The sequence below is a fragment of the Zeugodacus cucurbitae genome, chromosome 5, assembly GCF_028554725.1.
Source record: "Zeugodacus cucurbitae isolate PBARC_wt_2022May chromosome 5, idZeuCucr1.2, whole genome shotgun sequence".
Lineage (NCBI taxonomy): Eukaryota > Metazoa > Arthropoda > Insecta > Diptera > Tephritidae > Zeugodacus > Zeugodacus cucurbitae.
This window is the reverse complement of record NC_071670.1, coordinates 3,193,361-3,213,073: the sequence shown is the minus strand read 5'-3', so window position 1 is coordinate 3,213,073 and position 19,713 is coordinate 3,193,361. Positions and strand designations below refer to the sequence as shown.

Below are 19,713 nucleotides of genomic sequence, written 5' to 3'. Positions count from 1 at the left end.
ATTTTGTATAAAAATTCTTAAATTTAAGAAAAAAAATTAATTGAAATTTTAAATTATTTTGCGAAATAGTAAAAAATTAAATATATAAAAATTTTATAATTAAATAAATAAGTATTTTTCATATTTAATTATTTGACAAAATTATTTGCAACTGAAACAAATTCAGGAAAACTTCGTAAGAGAACGCTATTGAAAAAATATGCTTTATATATAAAAATTTTAAATTCTTACAGTATTTAGTCATTAACAATATAATTAAAATAAAATTAATAATTTGAATTAAAAAAATGGTGATGATTTTTACGTTTTTCAACTTTTTGGACACTAAATTTAAGTTTGTATAATTTTGTTAATTTTTTTTTCAATCAATTGTCTAAAAAAAGTTAAAAAAAAATTTAGCCAAAAAAAACAAAATATAAAAATTATTATTTTAAAAATCTTTTTGTTTTTTTTTTTTTGTTAATTTCTATACATTTTCGATCAAATATAACTAAGGCACGAGATACACTTATTTATATTGACTGCAATGAATATGTACATATGAACCTATGTACCTGGCATGACTTTGCATTGGATGCTTAAAATACATGCCGTGAGGAGCCACGAAAATGTTGCTGCAGCTTAAAAATCGACAGCGCTGGTGGTAAAAGATAGCAGGTGAGGTGAATAAATATTGCACAGTATCGAGGTTACTATACGAGTGTCTATATGTATGTATGTATATGTCAGTTTGTGTGTTTAACAAGTTGCCATGCCGTTGCATTCTAGTTGTACGAGTATTTGTGCATATTTTGTTGCTTTCATTTGATTTTCATGAAGAAAACGCTCGCTGTAGCCGCTATTCCTCAATATGTTAACACCTACAGTCCCGCTTGCAGCCACTCACCGAGTATCCACTAAGTATACCCGCATTACTTATTGGCAGTGGCAGCACCGGGAAGGCACTGCTGGCTCGTAAACGTTGAAGTGTTTATGGCGACATTAATTTTGGCAACACTCCATTGAATGGTAAAATGTTGCATACAACTAGGCGTTGCTTTGCTTTCGATTACAAATCTAGTGTGCAAATTTTTCGGGATGGTGCGGAGATAGAAGGTGTTTGAGGGAGAAAGAGGAAGCTGGTTGTAATTTACAATTTTAAGCCTTCAATTTTGAAATACTGTAAATGCTATAAAGTACCGTTATGAGTAAAATATTCACCATAAAATCAAGCTTTGTTTAATAATATCGAGGTAGATAAGACATAGCACCAACTGGAGCCCTTTAGTCCGATTCTTTTGAGCCCGAGAACTGACACCTAAATAAGAGAGATGCAGCGTGACTCATGACGTACTCACTTTATTCATCAAAATTAGGTCGAATGATACAGACAGAAAACGTTTTGATGGAAGATACTTGCGGGATAAAGGCAAAAGTGATAACTCAGAGAACACAGAGCCTTAAGTTCACACAGAAGACGATGTAATGCTTTTGGAAGAACATGAAGAACCGAAGAAGAAAGTTCCGAGAATATTTATATAAATAACCCATTTGGGCGACCTTCAAGAGATTATTAAATGAATTAACTCGGAAAACATTGTTGAATAATTATATTCATATACTTCTCGAGCTCGGAACACATTCAATAAGTTGAGGTACAGAATAATTTTAATGGATAAGACAGCAGAAAAACGGAAAGACTTAAGTCGGAAGTAACTTAGAACTCATATCACTTTGGACCATGAATGGACTGATGCCAAGATATTTCTAAAACCATGACGTACATTCGTGACCTCGGACATTTAAAAGGGATAACACCAGATCCCTTCGCTCGGATCATAGTTGTAAAGAATAATATTTTTCTAACCTCATGGACTCAAAAACCGATGAACTCGGGCCGGGAGCTCAGATAGTCCGATAAATATTACAGAGTTTTTGGATAGAACAAAAGGGACTTTTCTAAATAAAATCCACAACCTCATTCAGATAAATAATTCCCAACTCATTTTGATATACATTTGGACAATTTAAATATGTGCTCTTGCCTTAAAATACACTAGGCTCCTGAAGTTTATAGTCACAAAAGAGCAATTTCTGATTAATATTGAAACATAATTGGCGATTATTGAACAAAAGGACACTTGATAAACCGCACCAACACTGTGACGAAAGTGTAGCTGTAAGTACGTACTAAGCTTAATTAGACACTTCAAAACCTTCAAATTAATAGTGACACAAAATTTACGTTTATAGGCCAAATAAATATGCAGAGAGCGGATGTCAAGCGTAATATCATTCAAACAAAAACAACACTCGACAAATAATATTGACTCCATTGCAACAATACGGGTACTACATGTAGTAAAATAATTAAATTATTACCGCTTGCCATTCGCGCTGGCAACTCCCCAATGTACCATTCAACAAGATGGCCAATAAATGAATGGAGGACAACACTACAACAGTCGAACAGGAACAACAGTGTTATAATAGTAGTACTATTTTTGGAAGATTATGGGCCGAGTTTCCGCTATCTGCTGCATGAAGTCTATATCTTTGTATGTAGCTGTAAATTGGTAGTTAGCTGTAAGCTTTTGGACTGAGTGGCTCTCAAGAGCAGCTTTATATGCTTAAAATACTTTCGGAAGTATAGACATTAACTTCCGAGTAGCACGACCTCGGCTGAGAGTTGAACCTACGGCCCGTCAAACCGCAGTCATGCAATTTATTCACACGGCTATGGCAACGCGACAACAATATGTTCGGTGAACATATAATTTTACAATGACAGTTGCCGTTAAACAGTTGTAAACCTAGACATGCCGAAAAGAGTTCTCCGATGTTGAGGATATACATACATATGTATGCATGATGAACAATTGATTGGATAATGTTCAATAAAAATTGCGCTGGGCATCCGCGCGTAGAATATTCGTTAAATAATTTAATTGAACGCGCATTCAAAACGGAAATTAACTGATAATTATGAGGAATGACACGCGAGGGATTGATGTAAACCCTTATGAGAGACATTGTTCATTGATATTGTTTTCCTGTCGCAATAGTACTTGGTACCTAAAGTCGTAACATTTCGAATGGATACGGTCAGCAGTCGGGAAAATTTCATGAGGCTTTATTGCAACATTTCACCAGAGATTGGTGATATTCTTTATTATTGGCAAGGAGGAGTTCTAACGGGGTAGAATAATATCTTCCTACCCGATTTAAGTAAGTCTAGTCATGACATAGCAAGTTAGATTTTTATGGTTCCGATATTGAAAGAAGTCAGACGCAGAGGCAAGCTAGGTATAAAGATTCATTTGGACGACCGTAAAGACTGGATGAGCAATGGTTTTATAGTCAATAATGGTGCCCGGATCTATAGTTTTCAATTGCCTTACAATATAAAGACCTAGCAAGAGCTAGAGACAATTAAGTTTAGAAACTTTTGGAAATGTATATGCGTCACACCTAGAATCTATCGCCTCGGATTATAGCTCCCGGATTCGAAAAATGAATTCTTAATCGTGTAAGTCTAATAAACTCTGTGGAACAGGTCGTGAACCATTTGATTTATTCATCAACACTGTGTGGTTGTTCGAAAAATATAGACATAACAACAGTTGCCTTCCACTTAAGATACTGACTGAGATAAAGCTTGAAGATAAGTAAAGTTCAAAACTTCGGATATGAATAACAACAGAGAACTGCTGACTGCGAGCTTTATATTTACGAAAGCACACCTTTCTTCGACGCGAGCACTCTTTAATTACGTAACATCTTATAATGATAATCACCGCAGTCGTTTCATTACAACAACGTCAGAGTTGGTTGACCGACGCTGGCTTGATTTTGAGATTTTTTATGCGGCTGACGCGGCAAACACAGCAACGCGCTGTTATCAAAATATTTTCTTAATTCCTACACGTGCGCAAATAAAAATGGACGCAGTGAAAGGTGGAAGCAGAACACATGCCAAATTACTTATTAAATAAGTTTTAAACGCGGGAAAGCGCAGTTTAACTGCAGCTTCATTCGAGTAATGCACAAAAACACGCGCGGATCGCGTTAAATCTCGCGCAAATACAAACAATGTTTAAACCAAAATTAAATATTATAATCATAACAGTACTCACCGGTTTCAGCTGCAATGCGCCAAATGCAGTAGCGGCCGGTTCACGCATACTCGGGTTCTTCGTCACCTATTCCAAATCGCACATGCTGCTCCATTGCAACGTCGCTGAGCAGTTGGCGCGTGTCGGACACGAAGTCACCGTGATTGGTATTATCGATAATGTCTATCCTAATGCCACATATAAATATATACACCTGCAGCTGCCAGATGGCGGTATACTGGATGACAACGCGCTGCGCAGCGTGATCAATACGCGGCACTCGTTGGTAAAGAGCTTGATTGTCACAACCGGCGAGTATATGCGCATGGCTAATGAGACCATGTGGCAGCCGACAATGCGTGAGTTTCTGCGTGAAAATAGCGCAAACTCATTTGATCTGTTGCTCTTCGGTTTCGTGATGAACGAGTTCCAGTTGGGCTTGGCGGCGCATTTTCAATGTCCAATTGTGGTTTTGTGGGTGGTGCGACCGGTATTACAAGTCAATAGGTTTATTGGTAACCCGTTAGAGATGGCGTATGTACCCAATTTATCCAGTCATCTGCAGCAGCCGTTTAATTTTCTGCAAAGAGTAAAGAACTATGTTACAGCATGGATGGAATTTGCGTTGATGGCTTATCTGGATTATCGTACGCAACAGTTATATGAGTAAGTACACAAAAAAAAATATATGAGTAAATATACAAAAAAATAGTCGGTAGAAGAACTATGAAGTGAAAATGATTTCGTTCTTAAGCAATAATATCGCTTTCTGCAAGGTAATACATCTTCAGACTGCAGGTAAAAGTTAAAGATAATGAGTTCCTCTTCTTTTAAAACTGAAACGAAGAGCCGTGATTTCCGTTGAGTCCATTTGTATACATTTTTAGCCTCTACAACTTTATAGCCGGACCAGGATACTGAGATTTTCCTCTAAAGCTCGTATTGCTTTGAAATTAGATTTCAATCAGTACTCCTTAGTATTGACTGTCCATATATTATTGTCCAACACTGTTCTTGGAAGCCACTCTACTCTATGTAAAAGATAACACGGCAAAAGTCGCTTATCACTCAATAAACAAATACAAAGCAAAATACATTGTAATCAGTACGAAACATGCTGAGTCATCTCGAAGCAGTCTTATCACCGATTTCACTTTATTGCTTTCCATGTGGTCATTACCATACATTTTTCTGTTTACATTTGAGCTGGGGGTCTACTAGGTTGTAATAATATTTATGTATAATATATCAACAATAAGTTGCAAGTTTAGTAGAAGTCCCTGAATATCGAAGGGATTTAATACTGTCAGGTTAAGCAGGTTATTTTCTCTCTAGTGGAGTAGCGTTGTTTTCTGAAAGTTCTAGACTATACCTTTGAAAAAGTTTTAAACTTCGACACGGCTGTTGTTGTCATTATAATTAGTTGTTTAAAGTCGAGGAACCAAGCTCGGAAAAAAGTATTTCATATATATGTACATACACGGCTAGCAAAAAGGAAAATCTTTGAGTGAGGTATTGTACAATACAACTACCAAACTACGAGGACAAGAAAATACCACGAAGTATTGAAGATCGAAATAGTAGAGAAAACTACAGACTATATATGTAGGTTTGTTATGTGGCTACTACCTTTGGTAAAATTTGCGGAGCTCTAGTCTAATCAAAACCGCCTCGAAGGGCAGATCTCGCGAATGTTAGATAACCCAGGTTCACAGAAATATTGATGTATTTCTATGCATTGTCTTATCGGTATAAAGAGCTTTACTATGAAAGTATACAGTCTACATTCAACTTCTTTGTTCTCACTTATGTCATCGATTCGAAGAACGTTCTGCAAATAAAATTTCTTAACCTCGATCAGCAAAACCATTCTTATCACAAATGCACTAACTAAATCAGAGTTCAATAGTAAAATCAAATCATTAAATCGCAACAATGTCTAGTTTAACGCCAGCCTTCAACTGACAAAGTGCTTGATCATTCACATGATGGACAACGCGAAGTTGAAATTAATACTTTACACTATATTGGCTCTACAGTGCTTACCAAATCGTCTAATACACTTGTCGTATGCTGCACGCATACTCGGCTTCTTTGCGTCGGGCACCAAATCACATTTGCTCATACACTGCAGCATCGCAGAGGAGCTGGCACGCGCTGGACATGAGGTTACTGTAATTGGCATTACCGAAAATGTTTACCCGAATTCTACATATAAGCATGTACGACTACAACTCAGCGATACTACGGAGCAGCAAACGAAAATATTGACGAACGTGGTGAATGGACGTATCTCCTTACTGAGTACCGTTAAAGTGCGTCTGCATCAATATATGAGTAGAGCGGATGAGATCATGCGACATCCGTGGATGCGTGAGTTTTTGAGTAACAGTCGTGCAGGCGACTATGATTTGTTACTCTTCGGTTACGTTATGAACGAGTTTCAGTTTGGTTTAGCTGCGCATTTCCGTTGCCCCATTGTCTTATCGTGGATGATACAACCGGCTTTGCAAATCAATCGATTTGTAGGAAATCCACAGATGTTGGCGTATGTACCGTCTTTTGCCAGTGGTTTCAAACAGCCCATGAATTTTATGGAGCGGGTGAAGAACTTTTTGATGATGCAATTCGAACAAAACATGGTTGTGCCCTATATGGATTATCATACACAGAAGTTATATGAGTAAGTGGTAAAGTTAAGACCTATATTTCGATATGCGTAGATAAGTATGAGATTCCTAGAGTTCCAGAACACCACAGTCTCAATCAAAGGACTATTTACAAACCCATTAAAGCTTCTATATCTCGAGGAACTAGAAATCGGCTTTCACTTCCGACGTCCTACGGCGCTTCATGATTATCTTAAACAAGCCGTTAAATCTAAGGTGATTAAGAGATATTTTGTTTCTTAAGCTACAAGCGGAGTCGTCAGCGTTTTGTGTACTTATTAGAAGTGTGATAATTTATTCAATAAGAGTTCAGCGGACTGATACGTATTGATTATCTAATTTTATAGATGAGAGCTCCATCTTCTTGCCACTCTAGCCAGCGCAATCGCTCACTAAAGAACTTATTAGGCTACCAAAAGCAATTGCATATATACTACATACATTTTGAAATTCTCTCTTCACATGATAAAGTGAATATGCGCTTATCAGCAGACACCTTCAGATTACGCAAACTCAAATGCCAAATTTATAAATGTTTGCAAAATTACTATTATATTATGTCGTAATATTTAGAAACGCATTTAGTATGCTTTAAACATTTCGCCGATTAATACGACGTATTAACTAATAGTGGAAATGATCGGTCGCAAAATATACGCGCTCTACATTTTGGCGTTCCTTGCTTTTTACAGTAAAGACACAGATGCGGCGCGCATACTCGGTTTCTTTTCGACGCCATCGAAATCGCACCTACTGATACACGCCGCGATCGCTGACACTTTGGCACGCGCTGGTCACGATGTCACCGTAATCGCCGTCTCGAAGAATGTCTATCCGCATGCGCACTATAAATTCATAGAGATCGAATTGGGCGAAGACGCACAGTTCAATCATAGCACTTTACAAAATATGGTCAATAAACCGAAACCATTCTACATGAGTTTTTTCAACTTGGCGCATTCTTTTGGCATCACTGCAAATCGTACGCTGAACCATCCGAAAATGCAGGACTTCTTACGCACGCATGGCGCGGGCGCATTTGATTTGCTGTTACTCGGTTACACAGTCAACGATTTCGCCATGGGACTTGGCGCACACTTCGGTTGCCCGATTATTTTGTCCTTTATGGTACAGCCAATCTTTTTGACTGATCTATTGGTGGGTAATCCTACGGAACACGCTTATGCGCCGCCGTTGTTAAGTAATCTGAAAGCACCGCTGACATTTTGGGAACGTGTACTGAGCTTTTTAGGAAACTTTTTTGAGCAGTGGATCATGTTGCCGATTTTTGAGATAAATCTATTGAAGCTTTACAAGTAAGTAATGGGTTGAGTATGTACGCCTACTAACGACCTTCCTATGCTCCCCAAAACAATTTCATACATATGTGCTAAATAAAGTTTGAAATTCTCTCTTCATATGATATGATAAAAATGAGCTTATCAGCAGCCGTTGTCAACTAACATAAGTAATTTTCTAGCATATTACTTAGCACATTAAAAAAAAGTTTAGTATGTTTTAAACTCTCCGTCGGTTCATATAAACAAATTGTGGAAATGGTCGGTCGCAAAATATACGCGTTTTATGTTTTAATGCTACTTTGCCTAGCATTTTGCAGTAGAGCTATAAACGCGGCGCGTATACTCGGTTTCTTTTCGACACAATCGAAATCGCACACACTCATTCATGCCGCCATCGCGGACACTCTGGCACGCGCAGGTCACGATGTCACCGTAATCGCTGTCTCGAAGAATGTCTATCCGCAAGCGCACTACAAATTCATAGAGATCGAATTGGGCATAGATGCACAATACCAACACAACACTTTGCAAAATATGGTCAACAAACCGAAACCTTTTTACATAAGCTTCTTCAACTTGGCAGAATCTTTAAATTTCGCTGTCAATCGTACGCTGAACCATCCGAAAATGCAGGATTTCTTGCGCAGGCATGGCGCGGGCGCTTTTGATTTGGTGCTGCTCGGTTATACAGGCAATGATTTCGCGATGGGACTTGGCGCGCACTTCGGTTGCCCGATTATTTTGTCTTTTATGGTCCAGCCAATTTTTACGATTAATCAATTGGTAGGCAATCCTTCGGAGCATGCTTACGCGCCGCCGTTGTTAAGTAATCTAAAAGCGCCGCTGACATTTTGGGAACGTGTACTGAGCTTTTTAGCAAACTTTTTTGAGCAGTGGATCATGTTGCCGATTTTTGAGATAAATCTGTTGAAGCTTTACAAGTAAGCGATGGGCTGAGTATGCAAATTGAATGCATATTTCAAGGAAAATGCATATTTATACTTAAAGTTTAAAGTGATAGAAGAATCTCTGAGGTTTGCTGTAATTTGAGAACCTCGTGATTAACTTTCAGACTATTACGGCTTGATGTGATGTGATCTGAGAACCTCGAGAGAAATTTTCAGACAGCTAGCTCTTTTTAAGTAACTCGACCCTAATTCTCCCATTCTGCCAAGCCAAGAACCGAAGTAACCTAACCGAAAGCTGGATCTTTATAAGCGGACCGATTGTTTTTAGTGAACTAAAATGAGGAGCTCTGGTTACTGATATGAAAAGAATTTTTCCGTGTTCAAGGTCAGTACCCCAGTGACATTCACAACTTCATGTATAGTCATCTAAAAGACTTGTGGTCTGGCGTAAGGGAACTTGCAAGTCGATAACAGTTAGACCTACATTTATTTACTATATAGTACAATGTCTCCAATGCTAATTATGAGACGCTAAATTTAACTACTAAAAAAATTTCAAACGCTTAAATGACCAATAAACCTGTTAGATAAGGTTTAGAATGCACAAATAATGCCCGAACTGATAACGTTATATACGAAACACCACTTATCATTTATCAGGTACTTATAGCCGACATTACTCAAACAGCAACAGCCCACTTAGTAGCCTAGTTTCCGTGTTCGCGTACGGTGCGTGAATTTATTAGCCATGACAAGTGTTTCTTTGCCATTTATCGCGTTCGCGCTGCTCTCTTACAGCCCGCTAAACGGGGAGAGCGCACGCATACTCGCCTTCTTCCCGACCACATTGCGTTCGCATCAGCTAATGAATTGCGCTGTGGCCGATGCACTGGCCGAAGCCGGGCACAATGTGACCGTGATTGGTGCGACCATGAATGTGTACCCGCGCTCTAAATACCGTTATATACGTATCGAAGGAGTAAAGGTTGGCGATGAATTGATAAAAAAAATCGTAAATGTACCAAGTATGAACACCTACAAGTACATGGGTTTATTGCTGCCATTTCTACGCGTACACAATGCAACACTGGCGCAGCCGAAAATACAACAGTTCTTAAAAACTTCACAAGAGAGCGATTACGATCTATTGCTGTTGACTTATTTAATGAATGATTTTCATCTTGGTTTGGGCGCACACTTCAAATGTCCCATAGTCGTTTTTTATGTGTCAGAGCCGTTGCTAAAGATACAAAGTTGGGTCGGGAATCCCGATGAGTTTTCATATGTGCCGATACGTTTGAGCGGTATGACGCAACCGTTAAATTTTGCTAAGCGAGTGAGTAACTTTTTGTGGTATCTACTCGAAAGTGTGGCGATCGATGGCTTCATGAAGACACCGATAGAAGAGTTTTACAAGTAAGTTCTGATTTCGATAAGGTGAAGAGTATACGAAACCGATCGACGAGAGATCTTTCATGACTTACTTTTTTGGTATAATAATTGGAAAGAAGTCTACTCAGTGTTCTAGACACAATACTCAGACATGATCTAGACCCGCGTACCGTTGTATATATTTCTTTTTCTGAAAATAAAAACTGGAAGAACACTGTCACTTCTGATTTCGGTTCGAGGGGTTAGACTATTTCATTTACTAGTGTCGTAAATATGTAATTCTTACTTCTAGAATTTGAAGACAATCAGTATCTGCGTAAGATTAAGTAAAATAAATTTTGCAACTCATCGGCATGTATAGATAAAATTTTAAAACAAATAAAAAAATCACCATTAACCAGATCGGAATACATGTAATACACAACAAACTTGATAAAATATCTGAAGCGCACAACAACAATACAATATTTTTGTATAATCGAATTGTAAATAAAAGCTTTCAATTTATCGCTTTCAGTTTTAGCAACTCAGTTGTTTTCCAACCGTTCGATCGCGTAGAACGTAGCACGCGGCAAAGCAAAGCATTTTATATATAAAACGAAGTAGCCGAATCACAAACGACAAGTCATATATTTATAATATACAATTAAACGATCATTACGTGACCTGCATTTGCAGTCGTCATGCCGCCCTCCGCATTGTTATGCAGCCTGCTGCTGTTTATCGCTTTAACCGCGTCGCGCTTCGAATTGGCGTATACCGCGCGCATACTTGGCTTCTTCCCCTCACCCTCGAAATCGCATCTGATCGTGCATGCTGCCATCGCCGACACATTAGCGCAAGCTGGACATGACGTCACCGTTATCGGCAGTTCAAATAATGTATATCCCCAAGCCAAGTATAAGTATATACAAACGGCGCAGCATACGCTCGATAGCTCTGTCATCACGGGTATGATGAACAGTTCGTTCTATAAGCAATTCGGTAACATGGTGAAGTCGATCGCCAGCACCGCGAATGCTTCCATAACACACCCGCGTATGCAGCGTTTTCTACAGGAGCATGGCGCTGGCGATTTTGATCTGCTCATAGTCGGTTACTTTATGAACGATTTCCATTTCGGTTTGGCGGCACATTTTCAATGTCCATTAGTTGTGTCTTTTATGATACAACCAATTATGACGATCAACCGCATGTTGGGCAATCCCAACGAGATGGCGTACGTGCCGACCCTGATGGGGAAACAAACACAACCGATGGGTTTCGTGGCGCGTGTGAAGAACCTTTTCAGCATACTGATTGAGGAGCTTATCATTGCGCCGTTGAATTATGGATATCAACAACAGCTTTACGAGTAAGTTTATAAAGGAAAGTTAATTTAAAGCGATAAACGATGGAGCATAGAAGACCGTTCCCACGACAGACGAATCTACGTCAATTGAACGGAGCCAGATTTGAATTGGAAGCTTGGGTCTATTTGCTTCGTCATGACCAGAGTTGCAAAATTATATTACTTCTATATTAAGTTCATGGAACTAAAGGTCTATTTCTTCTTTCTATCTCCGAGTTTTCGGAGCCTCTGAATTGAACGGACGAGGATTTTTATACGTCCAAGAACAGTCAAATCGGCAGATTTTCTTAATTGGGACATTTCATGTCGCTTCAACAAACAACAAGAGTTCCGAAAGTCAAAATATTTGATTTGGGAGCCTTTTGGCTTCGTGATTCTAGAATTTCAAGACGATCTTTCTTCTATATTAAGTTCATGGAACTGAAGTCATATTTCTTTTTTCTATCTTCGCGTCTCTGAACTGAACTGTGTGTGTTTGTGGAATATTTTAAGCCGTTAGAATTGTTGTTCTGAATGTCAAACTATTGGAATTGGAAGCTTTTTGTCTTTTGCTTCGTCATTCCAACGGTCTTTCTTCAATATTAAGTTCATGAAACTATTTCTTATACTATCTCCTCGATTTCAAAGTCTCAGTTACTCAGTCTACATCAGACTCATACCTACACGGAAAAACGAGTTTCTTAGGACTATTTGCCGTAAATTCGCATTCTTTGCATTGTGTGTTCTTAAATACTAGATGATTCGCTGACTTTTCTACTTGCCACAACTTAACAAATTCCCCGACCCAACAAAAAGAACGCGAGTGATTTAGATATGTAATTCTAACCAACGCAAAACTGGAATGTAATGAATTGTTGTAAGGGATGTCAGAGTTATCTCATATAATACAGCACAAGTGACTCTGACTTCGACAGCTATTAGTAGGTAGTTTTGTAAAGCAAAGTTCAACAACTGTTTTGACACACTTATCGCATTAAGTCTATAATTTTATTGACGCGTTATTTAATGGAGATTTCATATTTACGTACAGACAGTTTAATACTTTTTTTTAACTAGGTAAATGTATTTGCTCGTATACTAAATGCCACGGTGACCTTTCAACTCAAACGTCTTTGGGCTCCCTCAATATGTTTTTCTTTTCTTTTGTGTTTTTGTTTCTCCGAAAAATTCTCTATTCGATAGCGTAGTCTCCACTAGTAGCTACGCATCTTAAGTAAACTAAATTTTATATTCGACTATATCCCAGTGGTGAAAATTGGAATAATTTTAACGATAGACTATTTTTATACAGAACAAGTTGAGACTTCTTTTTAGCTAGGCGAAAATGAATGGAAGAAGAGACCGTAAGCAATTTGATGCCTTGTGTAGAATATATAATATAATAAACGTATATGAACTGGACCAACATCTAACATTGTATAATTTTTTTTGTCTAGTTCAAGTCAGAATGAATTTATAAGAGGTTAGTTCTATACCACAATCTAATTACTGAGTCTTGTGTTAGTAGTTCACCAAAAACCAAATGATGATGGTTCAAAGCGATGCTTCTATCTAATTTCAAACCCACCATGAGACCACTACTACACCATAACGTACCACTCTCACCCTCACATTGTTAATTTGGCACACCGCTGGTTTGGCTCAGCCATACGCACAAACAAAAAAAAATAGAAAAAAAGTCTCCAAATTCCAAGTGTCAGCTGTACCGGCCACCAACAGCTATCAGCTGTTGCCTATAGTATATTTATGGTAACCGAAAACAAGTTCTACCACTTAGTATTCAACGAATAGCCTAAACGTGCACAACAACCGCACGCGCGCCGAATTCTAAACGCGTCGCACCGTGTGTTCTTTTGATTAGTGAAATAAGAAATAGATAAAAAGGAAAGAAAGAAATGAAAGGTATGTGCCAACGCACGCATTGGCTACCTGCCGCCTGCATCGCACTCGCCTGTGCGCTCAGCTTGCAACCGACGGCATGTGTTGAGGCCGCACGCATATTGGGTTTCTTCGCCTCACCCTCGAAATCGCACATTATCGTGCATTGTGCCGTCGCAGATGCGCTAGCGCAGGCCGGTCATAACGTTACAGTCATCGCTTCCGGTCCGAATGTGCGCAGGCAAGCGAAATACAAGTATATCGAATTGGATACGATAGGCGACCATCCGCTCATGTCTACCGATATGGTGAATAAACGCAAATACTTTTGGCAGCGTTTCGGTTCACTTTTGGACACGATTAGTACGAACGCGAATGAGACGCAGCATCATAAGCGCGTGCAACAATTTCTGCAGGAACATCGTGCGGGCGATTTCGATTTGTTGCTCTTCGGTTATTTCATGAACGATTTCCAGTTGGGTTTGGCGGGGCATTTTCGTTGCCCCATCGTGGTCTCCTTCATGATTCAGCCGATCTATGCGGTAAACCTATATGTAGGCAATCCCAGTGAGTCAGCCTATGTGCCGGGTATATTTGGGTACTTGGTGCAACCGATGAAGTTTTTGGAACGTGTGAAGAATAAGATTGTCGCTTACATTGAAGAAATTATCATACAGAACATGCTGGATTCTTATACAAGTAAATACTACGAGTAAGTGTTAAGAGTTTCGACCAACTGTGAGACATTTCAGGAATATATTATATCTTAAATTGAAAGTAATTCTGACGATTTAACGGATCTCCTGATCTCAGGAATTAACTGACATTGTTGGACTATTACACAATTAAATACTACAAGGAAGTTTAATAATTCCGACGACCTGTGACATGTGACACTCCAGGAATACATTTTATCTTACATTAGTTCCGACGAGTTAATGGATCTTCTGATCTCAAGAGTTAACTTACACATTTTGGAATTACCTGAGTTTACTGCAAAAACTTGTCTAGCTAGTTCCTTAGAGAGTTCATGACATTAATACTGAAGAATCGTAGGACTGACTGGACACTAGAAGAATATAATAAGCAAAGCGAGTTTAACAACTTTAGATACTGAATTTCATAGAAGAATCTTTGTGAAGAACGAAAAAAACGCATGAATCCAAAGATCTACACAGCAAAATATTGAACAGTTTCTAATTCGAGACGTATCAATCCCAACACCTCAGTTGAACTGTGTAGAAATCCTCATTTCAATAGCATTGAATTTGAAAAAGTTCTAGCCGTATCACCTTTTTATATTCACTTTAGAGCTAGTGATAAGATTAAAACAATATATAGTCTAACCAACAACAGTAAATCAGAATATAATCTGCAGCTCTTTGTTCCCACGACAAGTTAGGCCGAACAGCTTTAACGCTGTCTGTTCTATTTAAAGTTGTCTTATCACAAAACTCCACGCCCTTTTCAACACACTGCATTTAACACGTCGTTATCATTAGGTAAACGGTCTACCAGGGTATTCACAGCATGCACCCTAGTCTCTTGAGCAAATACATAGCACGATTAGTGGATGCGCTTAAATGCATTGTTTGGTTAACGCCGCTTGGCGTTGAGCGGTATCAGTCACTTTTAATCCTCATGCAAATATTTGTTAGGCATAGTCCGAACTTATATAAATAAATTCGTTATGGATGCTTGCAAATTAATAAACGCGGACACTCAGTCACCGCCAGGCACACGTTCCACACAGTATCGAGGAGCAGTTCCGTCGCGGTTTAAACATGTCTCTACGCGCTACTGTTGCCATATTTTTCGCCCTCATTATTGGCGGCTTCAACGCGCCTCCAGTGCAATCCGCGCGTATACTCGGTTTCTTTCCATCAGTTTCACCATCACATCTGTTCATACATTGTGCCGTCGCAGATGCACTGGCCGAGGCTGGACACAATGTGACCGTGTTGTCTTCGACGAAGAATCCTTACAAGTTGGCGAAATACAATTACATACAATTGGATCTGCCGCTGTTTCCGAAGGAGTTTCTACGTCGCTTGGTTACCAAAGAGCAATCGCTAATCGCACGCTATCCGTACTTCATTGAAGAGGTCACAAGTTTGGCTAATCAGTCCTTTAGCAATCCGCGTTTGCGACAATTCCTCGACACACATGGTGAAGGCAGCTTCGATCTGCTGATTTTGGGTTACTTCATGAACGACTTTCATTTAGGTCTGGGCGCTCACTTTAAAGTGCCTATTGTGGTCTCGTTTATGGTTCAACCCATTTTTGCCGTACACAATTTGGTGAAGAATCCAATAGAGCCCGCCTATGTGCCGACGTTGTTTTGCGAACGCAAGCAACCGTTGGATTTTTGGGGACGTTTGCAAAACTATGTGGTAGCGCTTTTCGAAACATTTTATATGACACTCATTGTGGAAAGGGAATCGCAAAAATATTACGAGTGAGTTGTGTGAGAATCAGGAAGTGTGATTTCAATTTTATGAAAATTAAACTGAGACAATGGTTCAGTAAACCAAAAAGTGAAAGCATCAACAGACAAATGAAACCAAAAAATCAAAGAAGAAGTAGAACTGCTGATGATGTTTTAAGGTCAACAGGAGTACTAAGGAACCTTTCGATTGGTTGGTTGCACTGTTGAACTTTAAAACTCATGAGCTCTTTTCGTTTTAAGTTCAATTAAACGAGTTAAGAAAATTTAATCGAAGTATTTCACTTAAATCGTGCGATGTTTCAATTCCAAAAAAAAGTTCTGAAATCATATCTAGCAGTAACATTGCTTTGAAGTTTCGAATTTGCACTGATTAAAGTGTGAACTTTCTCTGTAGAGTTATTTCAATTACTAAGTGCCTTTATCATTATCATGGATCTTCCAGACATTTATTTCAATTTCTTATTCTCCTTCTTTTTACAGTTACAACTTCCCACCAGACCGTTATCCGCCATTCGAAGATGTGCGTCAGAACGTCTCACTTATCTTCACCAACCACCACTTCAGCCAGGGACCCATACGCCCCAATGTACCCAATCTAATCGAAATCGGTGGCATACAAATCAAAGAGAAACCCGATCCGTTACCTGCCGATATTGCCAAAATCTTGGATGAAGCTAAAGAAGGCGCCATCTATTTCAGTTTAGGTAGCAACATACAAGGCTCCCATCTAACCGAGGAAAAGGTAAAGATAATGTTCAATGTCATCTCAAAACTACCCTACAAGGTCTTGTGGAAATGGGGACCGAACGATCGACCTGGCCAGTCGGAGAATATCATCTACCGTGATTGGTTGCCACAGGACGACATACTCGCGCACCCCAATATCAAACTGTTCATCACACACGGCGGCATGGGCAGTGTTGTTGAGGCACAATATCATGGCGTACCTATGGTGGGTATACCGTTATTCGGTGATCAGCCCTCAAATATGGCAAATGTACAACGCTCTGGCTACGGTCTCGCTGTCGACTATATAACACTGTCAGAAGAGAGTCTCAACAATGCCATACAGGAAGTGCTCACAAATCCCAAATATACAAACACTGTGCAAGAATTCTCACGCCTCTATCGCGATCGGCCGATGACACCACGCCAGACGGTCGTCTATTGGGTGGAATATGTGCTGCGACACAAGGGTGCCAAGCATATGCAATCACCGGCGGTGCACATGAATCGTTGGCAACTGATGTCGCTCGATGTGATCGGTTTTCTGTGGGCGATCTTCGCCGGTGTTGTGCTGGTGTGCGCAATTGTATTCAGACTGCTGTGTGGTGAAAAGAAAGACAAGAAGGAGGTAAAGGTGGAAAAGACAAAGCAAAAATAGTGAACAAAGGGAAATTTAAAAAGTGCGTAGCGTAGCTGTTAAATGGAATTTTCTTTCTTTTGCTTTGCGTTCTTTAAAGTTGAAAGAGATGCAAAGTCGAGAGTGAAAGGAACTGAGATGAGACGCTTTTTTACGCTGTTGTGGAGGAGTACGCTTTTCAATTTAACAAAAGGCATTATTAGTTAGTCAATATATGGAACTGAGCACACATTTTCATTAATTCTTATACATTGTGTATATGCGATTATATATAGTTAAGATAAATAAAGAAATAAAAAAAATCAAATTATTTTTGAAAAATCTATCAAATTTCCATGATTTAAGGTTAAAAAAAATATTTCGAATTTTATAAAAAAAAAAATAATAATAAAACAATAATGAAAATTCTGAATCACGACCTTGCTTAATAAATTATTTTCAGCTCCTCCTAATCAACAAAGCTATATTAATATTATATTTGCTTTTAATTAATTTATAACCATTCCTATCTTGTCGATTAGCTCCATACGTACTATTCTATATGTGTTCACTGTCCTATCTTAACCTCAGTTTTATTGTGCAAGCTCTTATCAGTTCTCAAAATTGTCATGTATATTATGCATACATTTTTTTTTTCAAAAATATTAGAAAGATGAAAAAAGTATAGCGTAAACATATGTTTAGATATTTGGACTTTCACGTTGAAAGCTTTCACAAAATATTATAACTTTTATAAATATTTATTTTAAAGCTTTAATTAAAAAATAATAATTAGGTAAGCTTTCATGTTTTAAAAATTACGTTTAAAAGAGCTTTTATCGACACTACCATGAGCTTTCATGCGTTTCAAAGCTCATTAAAGCTCACAAAAAAATTTAAATTTCTTGTGCTTTAGTGTTAAGTATTCTCATGAACTTTTAAAGTCTTTTTTCCAGCTGCTTTATACCTCCACGATCATACAGATCCAGTTAATTGCTGAGTTCGCTGAAAAATACTTTAATCAGTGAAAAAGCTGAAAATGTTTGAGTTTCGAGTAAGTCTGAGCTTTTCTTTCAACTGCAGCTAAATTATTTATATTAATGAATTAATAATTAACAATAATTGAGTATATGATTATATAGAGTTGAACTTCCTTGCTCGACCTTCTATAAATCGAACTCTTAAATTGGCAATAGAAATCAAATTTCATACAAATTAACTTTTGTCTTTTTTGTGAATTATGGTGATGCCAGTTAGGGAAGTTCAACTGTAATTGGGTACAGGAAGGTTTCACTACAGCTCTGAAAGTTTTTGAAAAGTATAATTATGGTGAAAGCTTTATATAGAGCGATAAATGAAAACGTTAACTAATCCTGATTTGAACATACTTTATATAAAGCTTCCATATATAGTTTGAATATGCCCCCTAAAAAAATCGTAAAAATATGACTAAAATTTCAATTTCGAATTTTCAAGCTTTTATAAAAGCTTCATATGTTTAATAAATACATATGTACCTACATATATATATTCGTAATTGTCTAAATAATTTAACGCACACAGCCATATGAAACTGTTAAGCTTTCACCAAAGCTTCGAAAGCTTTCGAAAATTAGCTTTTTCTATAAATATGAAACAGTTAGAAAACAAAGCTTAATTTTTTAACTATTTTATTAATCCAGACAATCTCATAAAACGTCTATTTAACAGACGATATAAATATAGTTATGTAAAAATCTAACTTATGGATGCATGCGACAATTATCATAAACAAATTTTCCTAGTTCTACGACTAAAGTACAGACAATTAAGTTTTATACGAACATATTATATGTGAGTACATCTACAGCATAATAGCTTGCTTGACAACGTAGAAACAATAAAAAATCACACGAAAATACTCGTACTTGCTCGCTGACCCACACTTATTTAACACACAATACAGTTATTATTGTTTATATACATTAGGCTGACACCTTTTAGCTACCAGAAGGACGCCGCGTGTGGCGAAGCTCACAGATAATTGCACCTAATTGATAAGATTACAGTAGATTATAACATGTGAAAATGTGTTAAAAAGTAATCAACTTGTAGCAACCTGTAGTTTTCCAAAATTGTTTAGAACAGCAGTGTGTAGAATTGATAACAAAACAACCGTTATCAGCTAAGATAATGGTAAATCGTTTTAGGGAAATAATCATGATTAGATGGGTATGAGTTTTCAGTAACAAAGTTGTATATATAAACTAAATCTGAAATCTCAAATTAAAAGTAGCTACCTCTATACAGTACCACGCAAAAGTATTCGTCCAAACACCGATCATAGAAG

General features: G+C 38.0%; 4 protein-coding genes across 5 annotated transcripts in view; 3 read left to right on the top strand and 1 right to left on the bottom strand.

Moving 5' to 3' along the window:
* The first annotated feature begins 4,071 nt into the window (after positions 1-4,071).
* On the top strand, positions 4,072-4,764 carry LOC128921917 (uncharacterized). The gene has a single exon (XM_054230936.1). It carries the CDS (start codon positions 4,072-4,074, stop codon positions 4,762-4,764), a length of 693 nt encoding a protein of 230 aa, XP_054086911.1.
* The window catches only part of LOC105208692 (protein suppressor of forked), a 47,512-nt gene continuing 32,238 nt past the window's right edge, over positions 4,440-19,713 (bottom strand). For both annotated transcript variants that reach the window (XM_011178682.3, XM_054232300.1), the window contains one exon: positions 4,440-4,674. The gene's annotated coding sequence lies outside the window, so the exon portion shown is untranslated. The remainder of the gene's footprint in view (positions 4,675-19,713) is intronic.
* On the top strand, positions 6,083-6,781 carry LOC114803573 (2-hydroxyacylsphingosine 1-beta-galactosyltransferase-like). Its single transcript, XM_029038021.2, has one exon. The coding sequence runs from the start codon at positions 6,083-6,085 to the stop codon at positions 6,779-6,781; it is 699 nt and encodes a 232-aa protein (XP_028893854.2).
* On the top strand, positions 7,362-17,820 carry LOC105208779 (uncharacterized). The gene is made up of 8 exons (XM_054230935.1): positions 7,362-8,079; positions 8,382-9,005; positions 9,771-10,388; positions 11,029-11,718; positions 13,679-14,305; positions 15,320-16,051; positions 16,523-17,679; positions 17,751-17,820. The coding sequence occupies exons 1-7, from the start codon at positions 7,400-7,402 to the stop codon at positions 17,424-17,426; spliced, it is 4,875 nt and encodes a 1,624-aa protein (XP_054086910.1). The 5' UTR covers positions 7,362-7,399; the 3' UTR covers positions 17,427-17,679; positions 17,751-17,820.